Genomic DNA, 24605 nt, shown 5'->3' on the forward strand with positions numbered 1-24605 from the left:
GGCAACGAGCCCGGCTTCCCAGGCGGCCAGGGGGCCCCGGCGACACTGTGGTCAGGACTCCTCCACCGAGTCCACGCGACAGGCACCGACCATTGTCACTGAGGGGGCCGCACTGGGGTGCCACAGAGCTCCAGCCCTTGGCTCGGCAGCCAAGGCTCTCCCTCCACCAGCAGGAGCGGCCGTATCACCAGGAGCATTAGCCTGGGTGCCGCACAGTCGAGGCACGGAGCGTGGGGAGGTGACGTCATGTGTCCATGTCTTGGCTTTCCTGCGCTTCAGGCCACCCCGAAGGAGGGGTCGAAGGCAGCTGAATTTCAGGACTGTGCAGAGGAGGTGGCAGGAACCGTGGGAGAGGGGCGCCCCCCCGTAGGCGGAGGCAGGGGGCGCAGAATTAGACAGTCGGCGCGTCATGGGGGCCGGCAGCCAGACGGCAGCGGGCGAAGAGGCGGAGGAGGCGGCCCATCTGGAACAGTCTCTTGAGAGATTTGCTTTTGAAGGCAAGCGCAGAAGGAAGTGTGGTCAGGAGCCGTCCAGGGAAAGGTCACGAACTCGGGGGACGGAGACTGGCGTGGGGGGTGGGAGGGCCTGCCGGAAGGCCCCCGAGGACTGCTGGGAGCACCCTGCTGACCAGGGCCTCATGGGGAGCACGGGGGGAGCAGGGAGCAGAAAGCTCGATGCACGGTGGAGTCTCCCCCCACCCCAGGCCTCTTCCCCCCACCCTTCCTCAGGGAGGAGCCCCCCTCCCCCCCGCCCCGCCAGCACAACGTGCAGCCCTCTGCGTCCACAGAGGCGGCCTGACCCGCAGGGAGGCTCCGCGCCCAAGGCCTCAGCACAGCAAAGTCCCCCGGCCCCCCCCAACCTCGCGGGGCTCTGGGGGGACACGCGTGGGAAAGGCAGACCCACGCTTTGGGCTGCCTCCCTAAGCCACACCCCACGCTGGAAGTCCTGGCCCTTGGGTCCAGCTGAGCCAGGAGCGCGCACTGGACGGCAGGGAGGAGAGGGCACGTGAACACGCGTGAGGGCCCACGGCAGCCGCCTTGGCGAGCTGGGGGCTCCGAGTTGGGTTCCCAGAAAATCCTCCTGAGCCGCCCTCCCGGAGGCAAGGGGTGGGGAGGAGGAGGTCTAAGTCCCAGGCCCAATTAAGAGATCAGGTGGGGCAGGGTTTGGGAGCTTCTAAGGTGAGGAAGCCCGGGTTGATCCCGCGGGCTGGTATAAAGCGCCAGGCCCCCCAAGCAGCACCAGGGCCGCCAGGCATCGGGGACAGGCCTTGCTGGAGCCATGACCCAGCGGTGGGGCCCCCAGAGGCTTGCGGGCGGGCAGCCGCAGGCCGGCCTGGAGGAGAGCACCCAGGCGAGCATCTTCACCTACACCAACAGCAACGCCACTAGAGGTGAGCGAGCGGGCGCCGTCACGGCTGGGTCACCCCGGCTGGAGCAGCGCCCCCGGGACACCAGGCCCGAGCGGCCACGCGGGGGCTGCGGTCCCCCGCGCCCCCCGGAGACTGCTCTTCTGCACGTGGGCGTCAGCCGGGATGGTCTTCTCCCTTAGCCTTTATGACGACACGCGGTGGGGGGCGGCTTTCTGAATATGAGAGGCCACCGCGATGCGCACGTGCAGTTCCAAGCCACGTAGGTCCCCAGACCCTTTGAGAAGCCCCGTCCCGGGGGTGCTCACCCGCTGTCTCTGCTAGCGAGTTCTTACACCCCCTTGTGGTGTGCCCAGCTGGCTGCGGTGCCCTGAGCTTCCCGGGGAAGAAGCCGGGTCTAACTCAGTTTTGCATGTGCCAAAGCCCAAACGACGCAAACGGCAGCCGCGGGAGGCTGGGCAGGTGGCCCGGAGGAGCGTGAGTGACTTCTCCAACCTTAGGGTCAGAAGAGACGGTGGTGGCCATCCTGTCCAACTGTGCGCCCGGGGCCTGCAGCCTTGGGCTGTGCGTTCTTGGGGAGGAGGCTCACTCGGCTCCCAGGGCAGCTGCGCCTCTGCTGGGGCGGCCTGAGCTAGGCCCTGCAAACAACTGAGGATACTGGTGACCCCCAGGCCCCGGACCTGCGTCCCCAGTCCCTCCTCCAGACCAAAAACCATCTGTTCCTTCAAGAATGTCTCATGTAAAAAAAAAAAAAAAATGAATGTCTCACGTGCCGTGGCTTCCAGAAGCCACACCAGCTCCTTGACAGCCAGGGTTCCCAGGCCAAGCTAATTGAGAACGCTGAGGTTTGCTCTGACCTGATTGCTCGTGGCCCAGAATGTCCTCAATGGAGACGCAACGGTGCTCTCCCTAGGGCCTCGCTGATGCCTGAGACTCCTTCTTGTACTTTTTTTTTTTTTTAATTCCAGTATCTACCGAAGTGGAGGGAGGCATATAATGAACCCCTGGGTTTCCGTCACCCATCTTATCTGCCTCCACTAAGCCCTCCTGATTTCTGGAAGCAGATCTAAGACCTCACACCATGTCCTCTATAAATCTTCAGGATGTACCTCTAAGGGGAAAGGACTCTTCAAAACCCAACCAGAGTGCCGTTGGCACATCCGCGAACTAGCATTGCCTCCATACCATGGAACCTCCTAGTCAGTATTGAAGAAAAGGTCATACATTTTTTTTCACTTTGCTTGAATCAGGGCCCCAATAAGGTCCACACGTTCAGGTTTATCGTTCTCTTTTCACCCTCTTTGACTGTAGAGGTTCCCCCTCTACCTCCTTGTAATTTATCTGTTGAAGCAAATGAGTCCTTTGTCCCTTGCCTCCTCCACTTCTCCGACGATTTGCCCGCATACGATTTGCCCGCATGTGGCTTCCCATGCCCCTCCCACCTCGTTTGTCATTATGTTTGTGCAAATTGGTAGTTGATCTGAAGATCTGCCTGGAGGTCAGCTGGATCTGCTGGGGGTTTCGGCAAGACCTCTCCATCAGGAGGGGGTCCCTTTTTCTGGGGTGTTGGCAGCTGCTGAAGCTCGAGGCCCAGACCCATTCATGAAACCCTTGGGGGTTGCAAAATGGTGGCATTCTGGCTCCCATGCCCCATCTTCATCTATTAGCTGGAGTACTTCAATAGAGAGAAACCTGCCCTTGTCCACTCTCGGGGTCCCCCAGGGAACAGTGGGTATGGGAAAGGCAGGACAAATGCCTCTTCGTTCCTTTTATTGCTCCCATTCCAAAGTAATGACTTGGTTTCCCAGTGGAGCCAACTGGGTTTGACCTCTGTGTCTCCCTTTCCCCCACCAGGAATCCTGTTCTCATGGGCTTTGGGTAGACGAATTAGAATATCATTTAATCACTCATTTGCTTTATCTCCCACACATGATGGTCTCAGAAGAGGGACACCAACACTACCATCAACAACACGATTAGCCAAAGTTTAACATTTGGACACGTCTTTTTATCTTTAGGGTCTATGCCGCTAGGTCCGAGTAGTCAAGCTAGCGTCTTTTCAAGTCCCTTAGAGCAGTCCCTCTCTGTGCGATCATGCCTCTGAGTGTATATGCATTTTGTTTTGTTTGTTATAGTTTTGATTTTCTGGGGTTGCTTTATAAAATTTAACGTTGTTTTTGAATAATGTAATAAAACATTGACAAGGATTCCAAATTAAAACCTAGAGAACACGGTATGTTCAAAGAAATCTTGCCTCCTTGCCAGCCCGCACACCCAATCCCCTCCCCATTCCCCCCACCCAATGTCTTTAGAACATCTTCGCCTGGGAGTGGACCGTGATACCCATTTCTGTAGGACATCAGTCCTGGAGATTTCAGGAGGGGGAGGCAGGCAGGGACACCTGCTCTGCTTGCACCGCTAGAGGACCCTCCTCTGTGACCTCCCGCGTTCAGAACACTCCTGTCCCCTCCCCCGCCGCGCACTGCCCCATCCCTCTTGTCCAGGCCCTGCCCACTTTGGGCCCAAGGGCTGTCTGGAAACGATGCTCTGGCTGCGTCATGTTGAAATCACCCCAAAGCTGGAGTGTTCCAAACACCTCCCAGGTCCAGCTGCTGTTCTCAAACTAGCCCGCTGGAGTTCCCGGGGAAGATCTGTGGGCAATCTGGAGCGGGGGTGGGGGGGTCCTCTGTTCTCCGGTCTGTCAGCAGCCCTATGGTTTCCCTCTGCTTCCTTCTGCATAGAAACTGGTGCCACACAGGCCTTCGAGGTCTGCTCCCAGGGAGCCCGGGCCACCTAGCGTGGCTGCAGGTATTGCGGAGGGGTTTCCAGGAGCTCCCCGTGAAAGGGGCAAGATGCTCACCCACGGGGGGCTGGGGGGTCCAGTTGTGCTGGGGGTGGGGGTCGAGATCTACCCTACGCCTCCTAGCCAGGGAGCCCAAGGAAGCCCTACTTTTGCAAATCCAGTTGGAGTTGGGTTTCTGTAACCCCCAACTGCAGCGACCTGGCTCCTCCCGGAGACTCAGAGGGGACGGTCCTCTCCTTTGCAGTGGCTCCTGGCAATCCGTGAGGCTTCTGGGCTTGTGGAGGCATCGCCCAGATCTCCACCTTCAGCCCCTGTGGCCTTCCCCCTGTGTGGCTGTCGCTGTGTCCCGCTGTCCCCTTCTGATACGGACACGGTCCCATTGGATTAGGGCCCCCCCGACGACCTCAGAACACCTTGATCGCCGCTGGGCAGACCCTGTCTCCAAATAAGGCTGCATTCACGTGAACCGGGGGGCAGGACCCCAACATCTCTTTCTGGGAGGGACACAGTTCAGCCCGTAACTCATTCATTCATTCATTCATTCATTCATTCTCTGAGCACTGATTGTGTGCTGGACCTGCCATGTGAGATGGTGGCCGGATGTGCGCACAGATAACTCCGACACAGGGCAGAAGGTCGGAGGGGGGCACTGAGACGGTCGTCCCGAGGGCCTCCTTGACCCTCAGCTGAGGAATCCGGAAAGGCTTCCAGAAGATGAGGGCATCCGAGCTGGGCTTTACGGTATAGAAGAGAAGACCCAGGCGCAGAGGACAGTGTGAGCCAAGATCCAACAGAGAAAGACATGGAGTGCTCTCGGGAAGCGGCGCAGTGGGTGCTGGGGTTCGAGGGAGGGGAAGTCAAGGCCCCCCAGGGGGCTGGCCACGTACTGGGGGTGGCCATTCGGATGGGGGACCGGTTCTTGGCCTAGATGATGAGGGGATCGACTTTGCTAAGTCCAGGTGTCCAGCAGGCCATGGCCTGTGGCCTGAGAGACCGACGGGGGAAGGCTGTTGGCAAAGCTACGGGGAAAGAGCTGGTTGCCAAGGCAACTGTAGGGCAGGAGGCCGGCATGGGGGGCTCCGACGAGGCGGGGAGGGCTGGGCACAGCCGTGCAGTCGGGTAATGCTCCCCCCACCCCGCTCCCTACCTCCTGCCTTGCAGACCCCTTCGAAGGTCCCAATTACCACATCGCTCCCAGGTGGGTGTATCACCTCACCAGCGCCTGGATGATCTTTGTGGTCATCGCTTCCGTTTTCACGAACGGGCTGGTGCTAGTAGCCACCATGAGGTTCAAGAAGTTGCGTCACCCCCTGAACTGGATCCTGGTGAACTTGGCAATCGCCGACCTCGCAGAGACCATCATTGCCAGCACCATCAGCGTTGTGAACCAGATCTATGGCTACTTTGTGCTGGGCCACCCTCTGTGTGTCGTGGAGGGCTACACTGTCTCCTTGTGCGGTAAGCAGCCAGGGGCCCGGGCTCGGGGAAGCCCCAGCCGGCTGTGTGCAAAGGATGCACTCACACAGCACCCCCCAAGTGCGCCCGTGGGACGCATGTGAAGGGAGACAGGCCTGCAGGGGAAACAGGGCCGTGGTCATCATGGGGCGGGGGGGGGGGGGTTGTAGTGCAACAAGGAGGCATCCCGAGTGTCTCCCCTGAGACAGGCCAGTTCGGGAGACAGACAGAGCACCAGATAAGCCCAGGGCCACGTGGGAGGGAAGTGCTCTGGTCACCCCGAGCAGAACTTCCACCCAAAGCAGAGATGTGGGCCCTTTCGGCTCATCCGTGTCGGCCCTTTCCAGGGAAAGAGGAGCTTCCCAATAGACGTTTTGGGATATTGAAACTAGATCCCGGATCCCTTTCCACATCCCCTCGACCAACATCTCTGCGGGCCTTGGCTCTGGTCAGGTCAACACTGGCAGAGAAGAACCCACGTGCTGGGCACCAGGGCCCCGAGGTAGTCCCAAGTCCTGGCAAGGGGGCTCCCTACCCCAGATGGTGACCACAGGGCGCTGTCAGCTCTCTCAGAGGACCGCGTCCTGGAGGAGACCACGGAGGATCTGAATCCTGAGTCGGCAAGATGAGAAGGGAGCTGGGGCGAGGCAGTCAGGGAGGGCCGGGTGCCATCAGCAGTTGACAGAAATGAGGCTCACTGAGTGAGGGAGTGAAGGCCACAGCAGCAGGGGTGGCGAGGAGGCTGGGGCAGGAGCTGGCTCTGCCCCACGTGGGGCTCCAGGGGTGGGGGGATTGCCACGAGGCCGGGTTCCTTTCTCTGGGACCCACAAGGAAGAGGGGGACCGGCAGGCCCGATGACGCTCAGATCCCCTCCGCGAGCTCTTGCCCCAGGCCCCCGTGAAACAACAGATGGCTCGGGGTTGCAGCTGAGTGTCCATCCAAGAAGACAGGGAGCCTAAGGGCCGCGCGCTCAGCACACGCAGCCTGTCCCCAGGCTCCCCGCCGTCACACCAGCGGGCGCTCGCAGCTGCTCTTCTAGGTGAAGTTTCCCGGGACCATCTGGTCACCATTCCTGGGTCCCTCGCTCCCACATCTAACTTGTTTGTCTAACTGCCACCTAAACGGATTTCCAAGTCACATGGTGAGGAGGTGGACATTAGGAAGAGAAAACAAGACACGAGGATGGCGAGGGCCTGGGGAACGGAGAGGGCCCAGATTTGAGTTCCTAGAGCTGTGAGTGCTGCTGACTGACTGCACCACGCTGCTCCGCCGTTTTCCCATCTGGAAAATGGGGGCAGGACTTGGGGGCAAGATTTAAATGACCGTATTGGCACGTCCCATGACCCCATGAGGTAGGTGCCGACATGAAACCCACAGTACAGGGGCGGACCACTGTCCCCCCATATCTAACTGCCTTTACGGATGATGGCCTAGCACTCCCCCAAAGGTACAGGATGAGAGTGGCCAGGCAAGGTTGGGCACAGACCCTCTATGCCCCAAGTCCAAATGCTCTGTGTACCTTCCTCTCTGCTCAGACCTGTCTCTGGTTCTGTCGGCATGCCCCACTCGCCTCTGCATCCGCTTGAGGTCTGTTTTCGAGTCACGCAGGTGCCAAGGAGCCAGGCCCTGCGTGCAGCATGGGTGCCACGGAGGCCCTCGGCCCTGCGGGGGAGCCCGTGGACCCCTCCTCAGGAGAATGTTTACCAACGGGCACAATAAGATCCATCGGATCACAAAGGAATCCAACCATATTGAAATACACGAATCAAAGTGTTGAATATCAGTGGCATTGTCCTTCATTAAAATTATTAGCAAATGCATTGTTTGGCAGGATTAACGATTCCATTCTTTCTTTTTTTAAAATTTTATGCCAAGAATTTTTTTATTTTTTATTATTATTTTTAAAGATTTTTTTTTATTCATTCATGAGAGACACAGAGAGAGAGAGGCAGAGGCCCAGGAAGAGGGAGAAGCAGGCTCCACGCAGGGAGCCCGACGCGGGACTCGATCCCAGGTCCCCAGGGTCACGCCCCGGGCTGACGGCGGCTCTAAACCGCTGCGCCCCCCGGGCTGCCCGATGCTGTTCTTTATTAAAGTATCAGATAACTCGATCTGGCCGGAAAGCCACTGAACTTTCAAAGTGGTAATGAAGCGAGTGATGCTGGCAAAGATGTAGGGTGACCAGGGCCCAGGCACCGCTCGCGCCGTCCTGCTCGGAATGGAGCGGAATCCCGAGTGTCCCTTGTCCCGTCTCCGTCCATGGAGCCCTGAATTCCGCCCACAGACCTGCGGCATCTAAGCGGGACAGGAAGACACCGTCTCCACCCGCCAGATGGTGGGCAGCGGTGGGAAATCGGGAAGCCTAAGCACACGCGCATACTGGCGGAGGGGCACGGGGCACGGGGCACATCGTGCTTCCTCGCCCTTGGCTGGGACCGCCGCAGCCTCAACGTGGTCGTGCGGGTGTGCGCGTGGCCATCGGGAGTCGCATCGGCATCCGAGGGAAGGCCGCTGGCCAACAAAAGAGAGAGAGAGACAGGCCCGGGAGGAAAGAACGGGGAAGACGGTGTTAGGGGACTTGACCGAGAGACCCACCGCCCCCTGGACCCGAATACACTTTGTGGGCGTTGCGGGGAGGTGGGGAGAAACCTCTTGACCCTGAAAACAGTTGGCTGATCTGGATGGAATGAGTGACACCGGAGGCTCCAGGCCCTCATCTGCCCTCTGTCCCCTGCAGGGATCACGGGGCTCTGGTCCCTGGCCATCATTTCCTGGGAGAGGTGGCTGGTAGTCTGCAAGCCCTTTGGCAACGTGAGATTTGACGCCAAGCTAGCCATCGCGGGCATTGCCTTCTCCTGGATCTGGGCTGCGGTGTGGACGGCCCCGCCGATCTTTGGCTGGAGCAGGTGAGGATACCACTACGCCAGGAAGACAGCTCACTTAGGACAGAGGGTGAAGGACGGCAGGGAGGGACAGGCTCCTGATTCCTTTTGTGACCTTGGGACAAATTGCTGTTTCCGGGCCTCTGTGCCCCCATGCGTAAAATGAGGATAGATCCGACTGTTCCTGTGATCCCCCGGGGGTGCAGTGTCTATGAATGTAGAAGTCTGCCTGGCTGCAACATGGACATGGGCCCTGTGGTCGCTGGGCCTCTGGAAAGGTCTGTTTCTCCCAAGCATGAACTGCTCACGGGAGCACACAGGGAAAGGTGACAAGCTCAAGCCATGGGAGCAGCTGTAAGTGCACGCGGGGCCCTCTAAGCTACTCTGCCCCAAGCTTCTTTCTTGCACATTCTGAGGAGCCTCCCGTTCAGAGGCGGCTTGGGTTGTAGGTACACCTGGGCCTATAGGGCATTTGTGTCTTGGCCAGGCCGCTCATTTGGGGCTTCAGATGTTATGTGTATTTTACCACAATTTAAAAAAAAAAGGCCTTATGAGACCTAAAAATGGACAAAGATTTGCCAAAATCCTACCCAAGGGTTTCCTTTGAGGCCGATGAAAGTATTCTGGAACTAGATAGAGGTGGTGGTTGCACAGCATCGTGAGTACTAAATGCCACTGAATTGTTCACTTCAAAAATGGTTAATTCGTGTAATGTGAATTTCACCCCAATTTTAAAGACCAAACAATCCTGGGGCGCCTGGGTGGCTCAGTCACTTGAGTAGCTGACTCTTGATTTTGGTTCGGGTCATGGTTTGGGGGTCCTGGGATCTAGCCCCGCATCGGGCTCCATGCTCAGTGAGGAGTGTGCTTAAGGATTTCTCTCCCTGTCCCTCTGCCCTTCCACCCCCCCATAAAATAAATGGATAAAGGGCAGCCCGGGGGGCTCATCGGTTTAGCACCCGCCTTCGGCCCAGGGCATGATCCTGGAGACCCCGGATCGAGTCCCACGTCAGGTTCCCGGCATGGAGCCTGCTTCTCCCTCTGCCTGGGTCTCTGCCCCTCTCTCTGTGTCTCTCATGAATAAATAAAATCTTTTTTAAAAATTAAAAATAAAAATAAAATAAATTGATAAAGCTTTAGAAACAAACCAACAAAAACCAACAATCCTCCAACCCAAGTCAGCAGCATGCCCAGACTGGGGGGTCCCAGGTTGCCCTGCCTACATCAGGACAGGCTGTCAGCCCTTCTCTCCAGGTACTGGCCCCATGGCCTGAAGACTTCGTGTGGCCCGGACGTGTTCAGTGGCAGCTCGTACCCTGGGGTGCAGTCCTACATGATCGTCCTCATGACCACGTGCTGCATCATCCCACTCAGCGTCATCATACTGTGCTACCTCCAAGTGTGGCTGGCCATCCGAGCGGTAAGCCCCCGAGCCCTCTTGGCTTCACCCCCCGCTGGTAGGATCACGAGGACTGGGGATGTCTAGGCTGGGACGAGGGGTCACCCAGTCCTCTCTCCTGCCCTCAAACCTGACTTGAATCCTACAATTCCTTCGGGGCTACAACTGCAGCCCTGGCTCCCTTGTCCTTGCCCCTATGCAACTGGAAAGGACTGTCGTGTCCCCCCCCCCCAATTCCTGGGCCCAACAAGGGAGCAAGAGCTGCGTTTCTTCCCTGACCCAGGACACTTGTCCCCTGGGCGGCGAGCCCCCCTCTCCCCGGGAGTGCAGTGCAGCCGGCCAGATCTGCAAGCGAAACCTGCATATCAAAAGGTGTTCTTGAAAGGCTGCTACCCGAGGGACCCTGTCCCCTTCACGAGGCTGTCCGCTGTCGGGCCAGGCCAGGGAGTGGCTTCCCACGTGCCATCTGCCCCCGAGCACGCTGTCCACTCTCCTCCCTGGGAAGCTGGTCCCGTCCGCAGCCCCCCTTGCCCCCCTGTGTAGGCAATCAGAGCGAGGCGCAGAGGAAGCACACCATGCAGAAGCTGCCCCCTTGTCAGCCGCCCCACCTACAGTCAGTTCGGCCTGGATGCGCCAACTGCCCCATGAGGTCCTGCTTGGCACAGGCAGTAGAAGGCCTTTGGGGTGGTCAGACCGGCACGTGCTCTAAGCCCTTTCTAGAGTGACGGCCGCAAACTCCCTGCCTTCCCGCTGTGATTTGCCTTCCACCCCTCCTCCTCCTCCAACCCTGAGGTTCATGCTGCAGAATATAAAGGCAATGTCTGGCCTCTGTGTCTTCTCCGGCTCAGCCCCTCAGACCTGCGCACGGGAGGGGACACTCTGATAAGGGACCAAGTGAGGCTAAGAGTGGCGTCCTCAGCTCCTTCCCGAACTCCTTACAGGAGCCAAGCTAAGCTAAGAGCTTCTCCGGGGCCAGCTGTATGCTGCCTCAAAGCCTCCTCGGGCTCCCTCAAGGCCAGCCTGGTCCAGCCTAAGCCAGGCTGTGGATTCACTGGGGGCGGGGGGGAGCTGGCTGCTGCCAGGCCCCGGGTGAGCCCGTCTCCTTCTCTCCAGGACTCCCCATCCCGGGGCCACCTGTCTCTTGCTGACTCCCTGACTCACTGCCCAAGCAATAGCAACACAGAGCCCCTGGGATACAGAGGCAGGAGGGACGCTCCCACTCACGTCCCTGGGCATGAATCTCTGTCTCCCCCAGGTGGCAAAGCAGCAGAAAGAATCTGAGTCCACCCAGAAGGCCGAGAAGGAGGTGACCCGCATGGTGGTAGTCATGGTCCTCGCTTACTGTCTCTGCTGGGGGCCCTACACCTTCTTTGCGTGCTTCGCCGCTGCCCACCCTGGCTACGCCTTCCACCCTCTGGTGGCCGCCCTGCCAGCCTACTTTGCCAAAAGTGCCACTATCTACAACCCCATTATCTATGTCTTCATGAACCGGCAGGTAAGTCACGTCGTTTGCAAAACAAACTCGAAATAGACCCCAGAAGAGCCCAGTGATGGCTCCCCCTGGAATCATGTCCAGGAGAACCCGCTGATGACCTCCAGGACAACCACCAGAGAACGCGCAGCACGTGAAGGCGCAGCTAGCCTCCCTCTGGATCCTTTCAGAGTCTTGGCCTGAGGGTGGGCAGCTCCACTCCTCCCTTCTGTTGGCCCCAGGGCCATCTCGGAGCTCACACACCAAGGAATGCCTGAACGTGTCTACATCTACCCTAGCTGTGCCCTCCCAATCTTCATCTTTCCGTCTTCAAACCCTTTAAGAGGCCCTTCTTGACTGCACTGACATGTGGCTTTTGTGACTTCACGGGTTAGTTTAGGGGGAACGTGCTATGGTCCCGCCCAAGGTCTTGCCACATGGTAGCCACCATGGGCTGGCATTTCGAACCCTAGCAGCAAACTGACCTCTAGGCAGGTGACAGGTGACCACTGAGGCTCATCATCTTCCAAGTGTAATTGGCCCTGTTCTTCCTTGAACCCATCAAATCTACTTCATTAAGGTGCACCTGTGATGTGTGACCTCATGGTGACCAGAAAGGTCCATGGGCCAGAAATAGCACCCCTGCAGTGGCCTCGCATTGCCCCCCACCAAGACCCAGTCCCCATGTCTTCCAACTAGCTCTCCCCTGCTCCTGCATTTCACGGTGGCCCCCGTGGCCCCACCCGCTCCGACCTGGCCCTGGCTCCCTGCGGAGCTCCTTAAGCACACACTCTTCTTTTTCTTTTTTTTTTCTTTTTTTTCTTTTTAAGCACACACTCTCCTGATGGCGTTCAAGTACTAAGGGGGACCAGTACTGCACTTGACTCCCCAGAACTCCCTCGATGGAGCGTAGTTCTCTCCCCGACTCCTGTTTCCTGGCTTTCACGCGGGTCTCTTGTTAGGTCTGGCTTTTGTCTGTGGAGCCCTAGGCTATCCTGCCTCGTGCTGTGTTTACTTGAGTCTTTCCATCCTCCCCTTACAGAGCTCCCCCCCCACCCCGCAGACAAGACAGCTGTACTTCTGGACCCCTCCAGGCTTTCAAACTTTGCTTTTACCCTTTCCACGTCGTCATCCCTTCCTGCTGCCTTCTGAGAGTGTTTTCTGTAACGGAGCTCCGCGAGGACAGAGAATGTTACTCTTTTTTGTCCACTGCTGATCCCCCTGGGGCACAGCCTGGCGCAGAGTGGGTGCTCAGTAGGCAGATGCCAAATGCATTCCTCAGCTAAGTCAATTCTCCTCTTCGGCCCCTTTCTTGTGTAATTCATTTCAATAATTACGTGTTTTATTTGTGAGGGTTTGGATGTTGGAGGGAGCTGGAGGTAGTCAAGGATAGGCCTGGAATGTATAGGAGATGCCTCTGGTCTGCATTCACACAGTGCTTCGCTCAGTGATGATATGAGACATAATTTGGGAAATGAATACATTCCAGATCTCTTTAGGGGCCAAGCAGCAAAGAGTGGGCCCTCTTGGTGGCGAAAGATTCTCTTGGCTAAAGACACCAGGTAGTGGCTAGACTGTCATCTACTTAGTCCTTGTGTGGCCTCAAAATTGATGGAATAGAAACAAGTTGACAGGGATGCCTGGGCGACTCAGTGATTGAGCGTCTGCCTTCGGCCCGGGGTGTGATCCTGGGGTCCTGGGATCAAGTCCCGCATCGGGCTTCCCGCAGGGAGCCTGCTTCTCCCTCTGCCTGTGTCTCTGCCTCTCTCTCTGCATCTGTCATGAATAAATAAATAAGATCTTTTAAAAAAAAAGAAAAGAAACAAGATGACAATCACATTCCTTTTCACTAAAATGCCTCTGAGTCTCTTCCCAGACATTCTGGAGATCGTTACCCTGTGCACGGGCCCCTTAGCTGGCATCATCTTTGGTTCCTGTATGAGTTTCCTGAGGCTATCATAACAAAGGACCACAAACTGGGGGGACTTAAAACAACAGAAATCTATTCTCTCCCAGTTCTGGAGGCCAGAAGCCCAAGGTCAAGGTGTGGGCGAGGCTGGTTCCTTCTAAGGGCTCTGCGGGTGAATCTGTTCCCTGCCTCTCTCCTGGCTTCTGGTGGTGGCCAGTAATCCTTGGTATTCCTTGGCTTGCAGACCAGTCAATCTCATCTCCGCCTTCACCTCCACATGACCTTTTCTCCGAGTCTGTGTCCAAATTCCCTTCTTCCAATGACGCCAGTCATTGGATGAGGGCCCACTCTACTCTAGCATGACCTCATGGTAATGTACATCTTAGTCACATCTACAAGGACTCTACTTCCAAATAAGGTCACATTCACAGGCTCTAGGGGTTAGGACTCAAACATAGCTTTGGCGGAGCGGTGGGGGGGGTGTCACAATCTGACCCACTATGGTCACCATCAGATTCTAAATTAGATGACTTTGACGAATGAATAGTCAGGAGTAGACCATCCCCACGTGCAAGTAATAACCTCAAGCTTCCTCTATTCTCCGCATGAGAATCTGAATGGTAGCAGGGAAGGTGTTAAGTGATCGAGGTGACCCTCAATGAATACCTGCCTAGAATTCCCCCAGAATGACCTTTAGCAGAGTACGTCGGCCCTTTCTGCTGTGTTGAATAACACTTTCTGTCCTGCCAGTTTCGAAACTGCATCTTGCAGCTTTTTGGGAAGAAGGTGGACGATAGCTCTGAACTCTCCAGCGCCTCCAGAACAGAGGCCTCATCTGTGTCTTCAGTGTCACCTGCATGAGTCTCTCCAGCCACGACAATAAAAAATTCTGCTTCCTACCAGAAAACATTACCCCTGTCCCCCACACCAGCACTTTGGCCACCTCCCTCCACTGCCCCTTCTTCTCCATCCCTGGGAAAGAAATGTAGTTTCTCTTTGCCAAAAACAACGAAGTCACAGAGGCTACCGCTGCAGCCTGGGGACACCTGAGCCTCTGAGGGTCTGGTCACTGGGTCACGAGAGAGCATGAGGGGGACAGAGAGGTCACGAGAGGCCCTGAGGGACTAGAACTGCAAAGCCAAACTTTCCAGATCAGCTTCAGACAGTTTAATATTTTTTCCAAGCCTTGTGTCCACAGATGGTACAGAAGGACCCTGAGGAGGGGAAGTGCGAGGCGGGCTGGTAGTGATGGAATCGGGAAGGGAGAGCTGAGCAGCGGCTATCCAGGTGGGGCTGGCTGGACGCCCCAACACGCAGGGGGCAGCGTGAGCTAGCAAGCCCAGGCCCTCTAAGTCCCATCTGATAGAGGCTTGGAATCCTTGGGGTACAGTCTCCATCTGGAGGGGACCCAGGCCTGCCAGTCGGTGGTAGGGAAGGCATGCCGTTTCTGCCAGGCCAGGGCCACGAGGCCGATCAGCAGGAGTGTGGTGCACGTGCGCAGGCGGGAATTGAGCAGTGGCAAGGGGCAGGAGCACACAGTGGAGATGAAGACGAGGAGGATGGTAGCCAGTGTGAGGAGCAGGCTCATGAGCCGGAACATAAACTCCTGGGGACGGATCCGGAACCTGTGCGTCACCTCCAGTTGTGTCACTTGTTGCAGAGTTTCAAGCTTAGCTATACGGTTCTTGAAAGTCTCCATGACCTCCTGCAGGTGACAAGAACACACACCCTCATGAGAGGTCACGGGAAGTGCAGTCACTTGCCTGAGCTCCTCGGAGGTGCGCAGCAAATGTTGGTGAGCTGGGGATTTAGGAGGGGAGTCAACAACCTGGAGCTCGTCCGTGCTAAGTGCCCTGTCCTGTCCCAGGAACGGCGAGGTCTCATCTGTCTTGGCTGCACCCCCTCATGCAGTGTGGCCTCAGACTGAGGGCCTGGCCGGGCGAGAGCTGCCCGAGGACAAGAGTAGGGTCTCGGGGTGTGGAAGCGAATGAGCCTAACCCTCACAGGCGAGGGCAGCCCTCAGACGGCGCCGAGGCACCCCCGAGTATGAGAACTGCAGAGCCCCAGCTCCCGGGGCAGCCCAGCGGGATGTGGGCAGGGTGGGGGCCGGGGGGGCCGCAGGAGCACAGACGCGAGACGCCGCCGGCGCTGAAGCAAGTATGTGGGTTGGGAGTGAACCTCAGCAGGGGCTGCCTAAGGACCCGTCTGTCCCCTTAGTTTGCGGGATGTCAGAATGCTCGCCCTTGGCTTCTCTCATCCCTGTGTCCTCCTCACTGGCCATTTCTTTACAGGCCGCTGCCCGTCCCCCCGCCAACTGTGAGGCTCTCACCCATATCTCCTTGGCTCTCTCATAGGACAGAAAGGCCATTTTCTCCTCCATGCACGCCAGAGTCTGTTTGAGGCAGTAGATCTCATCCAGGTGCCCCTGCAGGTGCTCGTTCACCTGTTCTTCCATCAGCGCTTGCCTTGGGAGCAAAACAGAAAGTCGTTCTCCCCTAAGTCCCCTGCCTAGAGGCCGTGCGGGCGGTGAGCAGGCCTCTGTGGAGACTACACTTGGGTTCAGATTGCTCCTTCCTCCCCCTCCTCCTCCGGGTCTGCCTCAGAACACCACAGATGCACACCAGCCACGCACACACTGACATTCCGGTATCTTCGTAGACACGTACTCTTTCGTAACAGCTTTACAAGACCAGCCATAGACTAGAAGTTGTAGAAATAAAACTCTGAGTCGTCCGTGCCTGCTACTAAATTCCATAGAAATTCCCAGCGGCCGTGTTTGGCAAGGGGTAGTTATTCCATAAAAGTCTACCGATTATAGGGATGAAGCAGTCACCAAAGACCACATATTGTATGATTCCATTTAGATGAACTGTCCGGCGGAGGCAAATCCATAGAGACAGAAACCGATGAGTGGTTCCTGGTGCTGGGGGTGTGGAGAGTGTGGGGAGTGACTGCTCACGGGACAGGGTTTCTTTTTGGAGTGGTGAGAATGTTCTGGAATGACAGTGGTGATGGTTGCACAACTCTGTGAATGTACTAAAAACCACTGATTGTAAATGGGTGAATTTTATGAGATGGGAATTATATCTCAATAAACCTGTTATTGAAACAAAAACCAAAAAATGAATTGTGGTAACGGCTGTACAACTTAGTAAATTTACTAATGATCATTGAAACGTGTAGCTAAAATGGCACATTTTATGGCGTGTAACTTATATCTCAGTAGATCTCTTAAAAACCACAAACAAGGGACGCCTGGGTGGCTCAGTGGTTGGGTGTCTGCCTTTGGCTCAGGGCGTGATCCCGGGATCCAGGACTGAGTCCCACATCGGGCCCCCTGCAGGCCGCCTGCTTCTCCTGCCTGAGTCCCTGCCTCTCTCTCTCTCTCTGTGTCTCTCATAAATAAGTAAATAAAATCTTAAAAAAAAAAACATCACAACTCAGTATGTATATAACCAGCCATATATAAAAGTTGTAAAGCAAAAAAACACGCATGGAAAAGCTAAGGGCCCAATGAGGATAGTGAGGTGGGTGGAAGGGGGGCGGGGTTGGGAAGAGATGATGTGAGAGCTTCAATGAACCTTCTAAAGTTTTATGTCTTAGGGACGCTTGGGTGGCTCAGTGGTTGAGCATCTGCCTTTTGCCCAGGGCGTAATCCCAGAGTCCTGGGATCGAGTCCCTCATCAAGCTCCCCTCAAGGAGCCTGCTTCTGCCTCTGCCTGTGTCTCTGCTTCTCTGTCTCTCATGAACAAATAAATAATATCTTTCAAAAAGTAAATTAAAAGGAAGTTTTATGTCTTAATAAGATAATATGTGAAGTAAACAGGGTAAATGTAAAGATTTGAGAAGGCTGCGGGTGGATACACCATCTTGACCACGTTATCCTCTACACTTTCCCTGAATTTGGAATATTTCATAATTAAAGAAAACCTTGAGGTTCTTCATTTGGGCATCAGGAAGGATGGGCCAGAGGCCACGTGGCTTTTAGCATTGTCATTTAGGGAAGAGCCAAGGAAGGCTTGTCCCATGGGTGCAGAGTGGGCGGTGACGCTGCCGCAGTGGAGAGGTACCCGGACACACCGAATGGCTAGGGCCTGGTGCCCTTTGGAAAACTGAGCAATAGAGGATGTGGCTGATCAGCTCACGGGGCTCTGGCACACAGAGCATAAGCAACAGTGCTGTCGCACAGACAGGGAACGTGAGGCAAGGAGGTCAGTTTGGTCCTGCTTCAAGGACTTGACTGACACTCACATGGAGATGCGCCCCAGGCAGCTAATGAGCTGAACAATCATTTGCTGAAAGCCAATTTGTCAAGAGCTGGTTGATGACAGTATTTCAAGAAATATTCCATTAGTCTCTGGAGTGGACTGACAATGCCCGAAGAGAGGAGGCGGCAGTATGGTGTCCACTTGAAAGGACATCCCCCATGCCTGTCCTTCCATCTACACAAAGGATTCAGACACGAGAACGTTCAAACTACTGGCTATGCTCAAGCATATGTTCATGAATATACTTTTCACCCATGGCAAGTCAATAAACAGATCCTTCATTACTATTTTTATAAGAATTTACAAATACATCCTTAAATGCATTCTTGAATATATGCTTGAATGAGAAAATGTCAAGTCAGAAGGATATTCTCTTAGCCTCCCCTCGTCTCTGGCCCCCAGCCTCTTTGCCCTCGGGCAGCAGCGTCCTGGCTGCAGCACAGCTGACTCTCCTCTCTGCCCCTCCCTTAGTCACGGACCCCCCTCTGTCCCACTCCTACAGCTGCAGAGGCGAATAGACCACTCCAGAAAATGCCCTTACAGGGGCACCCGGGGGGCACAGTCGGTTAAGCGTCCGACTCTTGGTTTCAGCTCAGGCCCTGATCTCAGGGTTGTGAGATCGAGCCCCACAACGCCATGCATTGGGCTCTGCCCTCAGCACAGAGTCTGCTAAAGTTTCTCTCTCCCTCTCCCTCTGTCTTTCCCCTCCACATGCTCACACACTCGTCTGTCTCTCTACCTGTCTACAATAAATAAATAAATCTTAAAAAAAAGAAGACAGGGATCCCTGGGTGGCGCAGCGGTTTGGCGCCTGCCTTTGGCCCAGGGCGCGATCCTGGAGACCCGGGATCGAATCCCACGTCGGGCTCCCGGTGCATGGAGCCTGCTTCTCCCTCTGCTTGTGTCTCTGCCTCTCTCTCTCTCTCTCTCTCTCTGTGACTACCATAAATAAATAAAAAATAATTTAAAAAAAAACACTCTTATAAAGACAGACTGACCACCAGCCAACCAAAATGCCCCCCCCCAAATCTTCCAAAGCTGTGAAGGCTGCCCTTGCTAATACAAAATGCCCTCAACCTTACTGTTGTTGAAAAAGAGTATATTCTTGATCATACCTGAGGACTGTTTTTTAGCAAACTGAGCTAGAAGCTGGTGGCTTCCAACCTGAAGAAGTCTGAGAGAGAGGAAGAGCTGTAAGAGGGATCAAGCCCTACAGGTAGAGTGGGGTAATGCGGCAGGGACGGAGTCGGTCCTCCTGAGCAAACGTGCAGCCACACGCACCTTACAGGAGGGAAGCAGAGGGAGCTTTTACACACAGAGGAGAGGCCCATGTGAAGACAGAGATGTGAAGATACTGCCCTTGAAGATTGGGGTGATGTGGCCATAAGCTGAGCCTGGCAGCCACTAGAAGCTGGTGTGCAAGAAGGTTCATAGCAGCTTTATTCACATTTTTTAAAATTTATTTATTCATGAGAGACACACAGAGAGAGGCAGAGACACAGGCAGAGGGAGAAGCAGGTCCCCCCCAGGGAGCCCGATGCGGGACTCAATCCCAGGACCCCGGGATCACACCCCGAGCTGAAGGCAGATGCTCCACCACTGAGCCACCCAGGGGCCCCTAGCAGCTTTATTCATAACAGCTCCTAGCAGCAGCCGGTGAATGGGCCAACTGTGGTGCCTCTGTACATCCCGCTGAGCAAGAAAGAGTGAACCTACTCCTATGCACGACGTGGATGAGTCTCAAAACCATTACACTGGGTGAAAGAAGATGGGCACAAAGGAGTCTACACTGTATGATTCCATTCACATGAATACCCACAAAAGCCAAATGCAGAGAGTCAGAAAGCACACTGGTGGCTCCCAGGGGTTGGGGCAAGGTGAATTGGGAGCAATCGGGTCTCCATCTGGAGCGATGAAAATGTCTGGAACCAAACAGAGGTGGTGGTTGCACAACACTGAAAATGTACTAAATGCCACTGAACCGTACCCTTCAAGATGCATAATTTTGTTTTGTGAATTTCATCTCAATTAAAAATAAAAGAAAGCCCTCTTGAAAGCAAACACATTTACCTGTGAGAAGTGTTACAGGACTTTTCAGTTTGGAATCTCAGTTTGTGACACACCAGAAGAACTGACAATCACAGGGGCCTGAGCGGTGACCACACAAGTGTGGACACCAGGTGACACTTCACTGACGTCAACACATATGTCATATCTGCCTCTAGCACACATAAAGGTTTTTAAAAAGATCTGAGGGAGACGTATGTTTTTAAAAATGCAACGAATTCCTGTGTGGCCTTCACGTAGATTAGGAAGCCACAGGGCCGGACACGCTTGTGCCTCCGTGAGACTCCATTTCCCCATCTGTAAAGTGGGCGACTGAACAGTACAGGTGACAGCGCTACTTGTTCCCTGCTGTCACTGTTGTTATATAAAGTCTTCTCCTGCCCATTCTCCACGTCGCCTGGTAAATCTGAGTCATACAGACCTGCTTTGTTGCTTCTAACGTATATTAATTAAGGTAAGCTGATCGCTGTAGCCAACAAATAAATCTCAGTGGCTGAACACAATTATAGTTTACTTCACACTCCTATCACGGTCCAATGGCAGTAGGGGCAGCTTTTTCAGAGGTGCAAGCTTGTAGAATTCACAGGGAATCTGAGGGAGGTAGGCCATCCTGCTCCCCCGAACTACTGGCAGATCCTGATTTGCTAAGGGGTTAAGAGCTTGCAAGAACAGAACAGGCCTGTTGGCAAATGAGTATGGAAACTTATGGGGACATGTGTACCTGCCACTGAGCTCTAGTCTTGTTTTATATAAATCCAAGCTGGGAGGGGATTCCTGGGTGGCTCAGCGGTTAAGTACCTGCCTTTGGCCCAGGGCATGGTCCTGGGGTCCCGGGATCGAGTCCCACATCCGGCTCCTTGCGTGGAGCCTGCTTCTCCCTCTGCCTGTTTCTCTGCCTCTCTCTCTCTCTCTTTGTATCTCTCATAAATAAATAAAATCTTTTTAAAAAATCCAACCTGGGAGGGGATTCCTGGGTGGCTCAGCGGTTAAGTACCTGCCTTCGGCCCAGGACATGGTCCTGGGGTCCCGGGATCGAGTCCCACGTCGGGCTCCCTGCATGGGGCCTGCTTCTCCCTCTGCCTGTGTCTCTGCCTCTCTCTCTCTCTCTCTCTCTCTCTCTGTCTCTCATGAATAAATAAAATCTTTTTAAAAAATCCAACCTTGGAAATGGATGGTATTTTGACCAAAGGGCAGTAAGAGTCCCCACGTTTTAGATTTGGTTGCCACGTCCTACAAAAATCACATCCAAAAGAATCCTATAATTCTGATTGATTATCTTATTTGACAATTGTCTTATTTGACAACTGGTTATCTTAATTGACAATATGTTTTGAAGATTTATTTACGGACGCCTGGGTGGCTCAGCGGTTGAGCATCTGCCTTTGACTCAGGCCGTGATCCCAGAGTCCCAGGATCGAGTCTCACATCAGGCTTCCTGCCTGGAGCCTGCTTCTCCCTCTGCCTGTGTCTCTGCTTCTCTCTGTGTGTCTCTCATAAATAAATAAAATCTTTTTTAAAAAAATAAAGATTTATTATTTAAGAGAGAGAGAGACAGAAACAGCATGAGTGGGAGGCACAGGGAGAAGGAGGAAGACTCTCAAGCAGGCTCTGAACAGAGCACGAGCTGATGTGGGGCTCGATCCCATGCCCCTGAGCTCATGACCTGAACCAAAACCAAGACTCAGATGCTTAACCGATGGTGCCAACCAGGTGCGCTCCCCCAATATTTTTTAATTGTCCTTTACAGATTTGTCAAACAGTGTAAACGCAGGTACCATTTCCCTGTGAAAACAGAAGACTGATTCCCAAGTGCCTCTTCCCCGCATACACAGAGGTACAAAGGGAGTGCAGAGATCTTACTTTACTGGGAATCTTGATTCGTCGAAGTGAATCCCTCCTGCCCTGGCCAGACTGTTGGAAAGGTTAGAGCCAATGGAAGTCCCTGATGCAACAGGCTGGGGGCATCGGGGGGAAGACTGCGGCACCGCTGAAGGCCGGCAGGACCTGACAAAAGGCCCAAACGGGAATGGCGTGGGTCCTTTGAGGGACTGAGTTTGCCCCCCTCATTTGTGGGCCTTAGTCGTCTTAGATGAAAATAAAATTGACCCACCACACAGGGGGAGAAAGCACCCCCCAGAAGACCAATCATTTTCAGAATAAATATCCCACCCAGGACCTTTTGCCCCGACTCAGCGATGAGCACAGGTGAAAGGACCACAGCTGGTGAGGTACCCTGCTTCCCATACCATTCTATCCCAGCAGATGCAGGACCCCCGCCCCGACCAGTGATGGCCACCTGCTGGGCTCACCACCACCACAACTGTCTCTCACCACCCAGGTCAGAGCTCACGGCTTCTGGGACCACCGGGCCGGACCTTGAGAAGAGCCTCATTCGCCAGCAGAGGATCCAGGCAGGAGTGTGGCAGCAAGTAGGCATGAGCCCCCTCCGCTGCGGGGCTCAGTTGCCCAAAGAAACACTGACCAGCTCCTCCCCCTCGACCCTCCAAGTCCGCGTCCTTGATCCCCTTCACTCTCTGGCCGGCAGTCCGACAGTCCAGCAGACGGTCCTGGGGGCTGCTGTCCCCAGAGCCAAGGCAGATGAAAGGGCTGCACCTTACCTGCATTTCTCTTCCTGAAGGGCCTCTAGTGACACCTGCAGGTCCATCAGATGCCTGTCCTTTAGGCTCTGATAGGACACCTGGAGGTTGAGGTGCACATCCGTGACTTCTTTCAGGTCTTCCTTCATTTTCTGCAACAGCAGGTTTCGCTGTGGGGCCACACGCTTTGCCCCTGGGGACTTCCCTCCCTGCAAGGCCAGGAAGTGACTCTCCAGGGGCGAGTGTCTGACAATGTCAGAGAGGTCGGTGGACAGGCAGTCTTCCCCACCCGGCTTGGGGGGTTCTAAAAACGGGGCCTTGTCGCCAGGCTTCTTGCAGCCTGCCAGGCTGCTCTCTGCCTTGAGCACCAAGCCCCTGGGCCTGTGGCCCTCCTCCAGCTCCCGCAGCTGCTGGTGACAGTGGCGGAGTCTTCGCTCGATCCGGGCAATGGTGGCGGAGGCGCGCTGGTTCACTTTCTCGAAGGCCTGCCGGATGTGGGGGGCCTGGTGCCGGTCGGCTTTGGACACCAGCTTGAGGTAGCCCACGGTGTTCTCGTCCCGACTGGCCTTCTCCACTCTCAGCTGCTCTAAGAGGTAGAGGATGCGGTGCTTGATGGTGTCCTGTAAGTTCCCGGCCATCTCCCTGTCTGAGACATTGGAATGGCCACTGGGGCCATCCTCAGCAGACGACGGGGACCTGCGTGAGGGAACGCTGGAGGCAACGGCTGCACTTGGGTCCTTGGCGCGTTCTGCCTGCGTGGGGAGACAAGAAATCATTAACAGGTGCTTCTGGGAGCTGCAGGTAGTAGAACTGGACATGGCATTGCCTCACTCTGTAAACACACTTAGGCGTAAGCGCAGGTACTTATGTATGCAAGATGTGTGCATTCAACACGGGCCCAACACAGACTGGGGAGGTCCAGTTCAACGTCTACGCCCCTCTCCCCTTCCTTTCAGCACCTGGTTTTGTTTTTGTTTTTTTTTTTTAGTGATCTCACAACCTATAGATGTTACAACCCTGAGATCAAGAGTCGCATGTTCCCCCGACTAAGCCAGCCAGGTGTCCCCAGCACTCGACTTTTCACTCTATGACTATACCTCACTAGAACCCCCAGATGGCTAGAATCCTCCCTCCACAGATGTCCTGTCTGTTCTTGGACTTCTCTCTTCCAAGGAATACCAACTGTACTGGTATAGATCTCATTTCATAAAGAATGAAACTAGACCACTCTCTTGCACCAGACACAAAGATAAACTCAAAATGGATGAAAGATCTAAATGTGAGACAAGATTCCATCAAAATCCTAGAGGAGAACACAGGCAACACCCCTTTTGAACTCGGCCACAGTAACTTCTTGCAAGACACATCTATGAAGGCAAGGGAAACAAAAGGAAAATGAATTATTGGGACTTCATCAAGATAAAAAGCTTCTGCACAGCAAAAGAAACAGTCAGCAAAACTACAAGACAACCTACAGAAGGGAGGAGATATTTGCAAATGACGTATCAGATAAAGGGCTGGTTTCCAAGATCTATAAAGAACTTATTAAACTCAACAGCAAAGAAACAAACAATCCAATCAAGAAATGGGCAAAAGACATGAACAGAAATCTCACAGAGGAAGACATAGACATGGCCAACACGCACATGAGAAAATGCTCCGCATCACTTGCCATCAGGGAAATATAAATCACGACCACAATGAGATCCCACCTCACCCCAGTGAGAATGGGGAAAATTAACAAGGCAGGAAACCACACATGTTGGAGAGGATGCAGAGAAAGGGGAACCCTCCTGCACTGTTGGTGGGAATGTGACCTGGTGCAGCCCCTCTGGAAAACTGTGTGGAGGTTCCTCAAAGAGTTAAAAATAGACCTGCCCTACGACCCAGCAATTGCCCTGCTGGGGATTTACCCCAAAGATGCAGATGCACTGAAACGCTGGACACCTGCACCCCGATGTTTATAGCAGCAACATCCACAATAGCCAAACTGTGGAAGGAGCCTCGGTGTCCATCGAAAGATGAATGGATAAAGATGTGGTCTATGTATACAATGGAATATTCCTCAGCCATTAGAAACGACAAATACCCACCATTTGCTTCGACATGGATGGAACTGGAGGGTATTATGCTGAGTGAAGTAAGTCAATCGGAGAAGGACAAACATTGTATGTTCTCATTCATTTGGGGAATATAAATAATAGTGAAAGGGAATAGAAGGGAAGGGAGAAGAAATGTGTGGGAAATATCAGAAAGGGAGACAGAACATGAGAGACTCCTAACTCTGGGAAATGATCAAAGGGTAGTGGAAGGGGAGGTGGGTGGGGGGTGGGGGTGACTGGGTGACGCGTGCTGAGGGGGGCACTTGACGGGATGAGCACTGGGTGT

General features: G+C 54.7%; 2 protein-coding genes across 4 annotated transcripts in view; one reads left to right on the top strand and one right to left on the bottom strand.

The window, feature by feature from the left end:
* The first annotated feature begins 409 nt into the window (after positions 1 to 409).
* Positions 410 to 15368, top strand: LOC112668523 (medium-wave-sensitive opsin 1). The gene is made up of 7 exons (XM_025460948.2): positions 410 to 568; positions 1303 to 1534; positions 5331 to 5627; positions 8362 to 8530; positions 9761 to 9926; positions 11161 to 11400; positions 14036 to 15368. Exons 1-7 carry the CDS (start codon positions 410 to 412, stop codon positions 14144 to 14146), a joined length of 1374 nt encoding a protein of 457 aa, XP_025316733.1. The 3' UTR covers positions 14147 to 15368.
* The window catches only part of TEX28 (testis expressed 28), a 42715-nt gene continuing 32547 nt past the window's right edge, over positions 14438 to 24605 (bottom strand). For all 3 annotated transcript variants that reach the window (XM_025460583.3, XM_025460582.3, XM_049107045.1), the window contains exons 3-5: positions 22239 to 22969; positions 15615 to 15750; positions 14438 to 14990 (exon numbers count right to left, since the gene is read on the bottom strand). In XM_025460583.3, the coding sequence (XP_025316368.1) occupies positions 14634 to 14990; positions 15615 to 15750; positions 22239 to 22969 (1224 nt within the window). In that variant the 3' untranslated portion in view covers positions 14438 to 14633. The remainder of the gene's footprint in view (positions 14991 to 15614; positions 15751 to 22238; positions 22970 to 24605) is intronic.

The sequence above is a fragment of the Canis lupus genome, chromosome X (assembly GCF_003254725.2).
Source record: "Canis lupus dingo isolate Sandy chromosome X, ASM325472v2, whole genome shotgun sequence".
Taxonomy (NCBI): Eukaryota; Metazoa; Chordata; class Mammalia; order Carnivora; family Canidae; genus Canis; species Canis lupus.

Coding starts and splice junctions, on each gene's coding strand:
- LOC112668523 (XM_025460948.2), top strand. CDS start 410: ATGGGGGCCGGCAGCCAGACGGCAGCGGGCGAAGAGGCGGAGGAGGCG. Junction 569..1,302: donor CTCGGGGGACGGAGACTGGC/GTGGGGGGTGGG, acceptor TGGGGCCCCCAG/AGGCTTGCGGGCGGGCAGCC. Junction 5,628..8,361: donor CTACACTGTCTCCTTGTGCG/GTAAGCAGCCAG, acceptor TGTCCCCTGCAG/GGATCACGGGGCTCTGGTCC.